General features: G+C 36.5%; 1 protein-coding gene across 1 annotated transcript in view; it reads left to right on the top strand.

Moving 5' to 3' along the window:
* FAM98B (family with sequence similarity 98, member B) overlaps window positions 1-201 on the top strand; it is a 64139-nt gene extending 63938 nt beyond the window's left edge. Inside the window, exon 10 of the mRNA XM_006831905.1 lies at window positions 7-201. Within this exon, the coding sequence (XP_006831968.1) occupies window positions 7-201 (195 nt within the window). The remainder of the gene's footprint in view (window positions 1-6) is intronic.
* Window positions 202-2265: the final 2064 nt, after the last annotated feature.

Genomic DNA, 2265 nt, shown 5'->3' with positions numbered 1-2265 from the left:
GGTGGGGGAGGAGGAGGTGGAGGAGGTTGGGGAGGAGGAGGTGGAGGCAGAGGAGGGGGTTTTCAAGGCAGGGGAGATTATGGTGGGAGAGGAGATTATGGTGGCAGGGGGGGCGGCTATGGTGGGAGAGGGGGCTATGGTGGCAGAGGTTATGGAGATCCTTATGGAGGAGGAGGAGGTGGTGGATATAGAAGATACTAAAAACTACAGAAATTAGGTAGCAGTGCATACTCCTTGATAGTTACGTTAGGTATAGTGTTTTAAATAGCATTTCAATATCATCTTTGAAACAAACATGGTAGTTACTCTGATACCATTCTTGTATTAGATTGATATGTAAGAACATTGTTTTATACCACCGTTTGATCTTTTGGATGAAGTGATGTTTTCTTTCCCATATTCTATGTACCTTGAGCATGCTGTGTCTTTTTAAAAAACAAAAAAATGAACAAAAATAATTTTTAAAAATGTAAATATTTATTACCATCAAACTTGGAAAGTAGAAAGTATTTTATTGTCATGATTGAATTTAAATTGTTAACCTGTATTTTATTCAGGTTTGAGACACATAAGTGACCCTGTCTGTAATGGAAAGGAATATAGATTATTGACTGATAAGAATTCTTGTGGATGTGTTTTGTGTTTATTCACTCTGCTTTACAAAATAGGGAAAGGGATGAATAGTTGTCTCCAATAGACTGTTCTCTGTATTGGTTTATTCTTTTATAAGGAGAGATCCCTCTGGCCAGGTTTCTGTTAAAGTTCCATTAATTGAAGCTCAAGTCTACTTTTTGTTGTGTATATTTGATTTATTTTCCAATTCGATTTAAAATCTGGGTGATTTTGTGTGACAAAGTTGAATTAAAGATTAAGGTAGAGTGTGTTAAGCAACATCTAGAATATAAAGAAGGGAGATTTGGAGCCTTAGTTATATAAATTGAGTATAATACCAGTGCAGACTCTGAAGAGTGGCACTTCATTGCTTCCTAATACAGCTCACCCTTCATTCTTTGGTGCTTGGTTCTCCGTTTCTTTTTTAATTTCTTGCTCTTACCTCATTTTCCCTCTCCTTCTCCTTTGTCTGCCTTTGTCTAGCCTGTGGCATTTACTAGAACCTGTAGACATTACTTGACTTGGAGTTACTGGATTAAAGAACTGGCCTCTCATCTAAGCTGTTGAGTCCTGATATGGCACTGTAGTGTAAGCAGTGGACTGCTAGCCATTGGGTCAGTGGTTCAAACCTACCAGCCACTCCTTGGAAACCCTATACAGGGTCATTGTGAATAGAAACCGACTTGATGGCACTTAACAATAGCAATAGCAGCTATAAACTATAAAAGAATACATGTGTATGTAATCAACACGCCATTACACACAGCTCTCACCAAACCAAGGAAAACGGGTGTTTTCTTTGAACCTATTCCATGTGTTTTGCAGATTTGGGAAATCTTGCATCACTAAACAAAAACATTTAAAAAATAAACACATTTAACTATTTTGTGACAAAGATTGATAACTTAAAAAAGTCTGTGGCAAGCCAGCATTCCGAGCCGTGATTGAGAGGCAGTACACTTTCTTGCATGGTCAAGTTGCCATTGTGACTTCATTATTTTGTATGAAACATTATGAATTGCCAAAATGTTCCAGAGTACAGTCTTCTTTGGAATTTGAGTGGTTTCTCCTTTCATTGATCCGGTTAAATAAAATCAACGAGGGATTAAGGGAAAATCATGGCTTTCTCTAATCACGTAATAATCATGGCCACAAAGGAATCGCCCTGAGTCCATACCTTGATTTGAACTATCCTTTTACCAGTTTCATTCACAGCATCCAATTTTCTCTCCTTCATTTGCTAGCTTGCTTAGGTGACCCTGGAATGCCAAAGAGAATTAACAATGTAGAATTTGTCTCCTTTGATGTTCAGTGTTTATAGACTTAATATTTTGAGATTGCGGTAAGTCACTGTTGAAATAAGGAGGGAAGAAGTTAAATATTTCTCTGCTGTTACTTCTTGGTGTTAAAAGGTTTATAAGGATACAAATTGAATAATCAAATAGCTTTGCCTTTCCTTCTGCGAAACTTGATTTAATTAATAGAATAGGAATGGTCTGTATTTTTAAAATTCAGGTGACGGTTGTATATATTCATGAACTCTAAAAAAACACAAGAGATCTATGTTGTAGGCATCCTAATATCTTTTATCATATAAGTATTAACAAATCTTACATTAGGTATCAAAAATCCCTTTACAATCTGTATATATAT

This window comes from Chrysochloris asiatica, unplaced genomic scaffold (genome assembly GCF_000296735.1).
Source record: "Chrysochloris asiatica unplaced genomic scaffold, ChrAsi1.0 scaffold00004, whole genome shotgun sequence".
NCBI classification, from domain to species: Eukaryota; Metazoa; Chordata; class Mammalia; order Afrosoricida; family Chrysochloridae; genus Chrysochloris; species Chrysochloris asiatica.
Note: the sequence above shows the minus strand (reverse complement) of the source record. Positions and strands in the feature narration are given on the sequence as shown.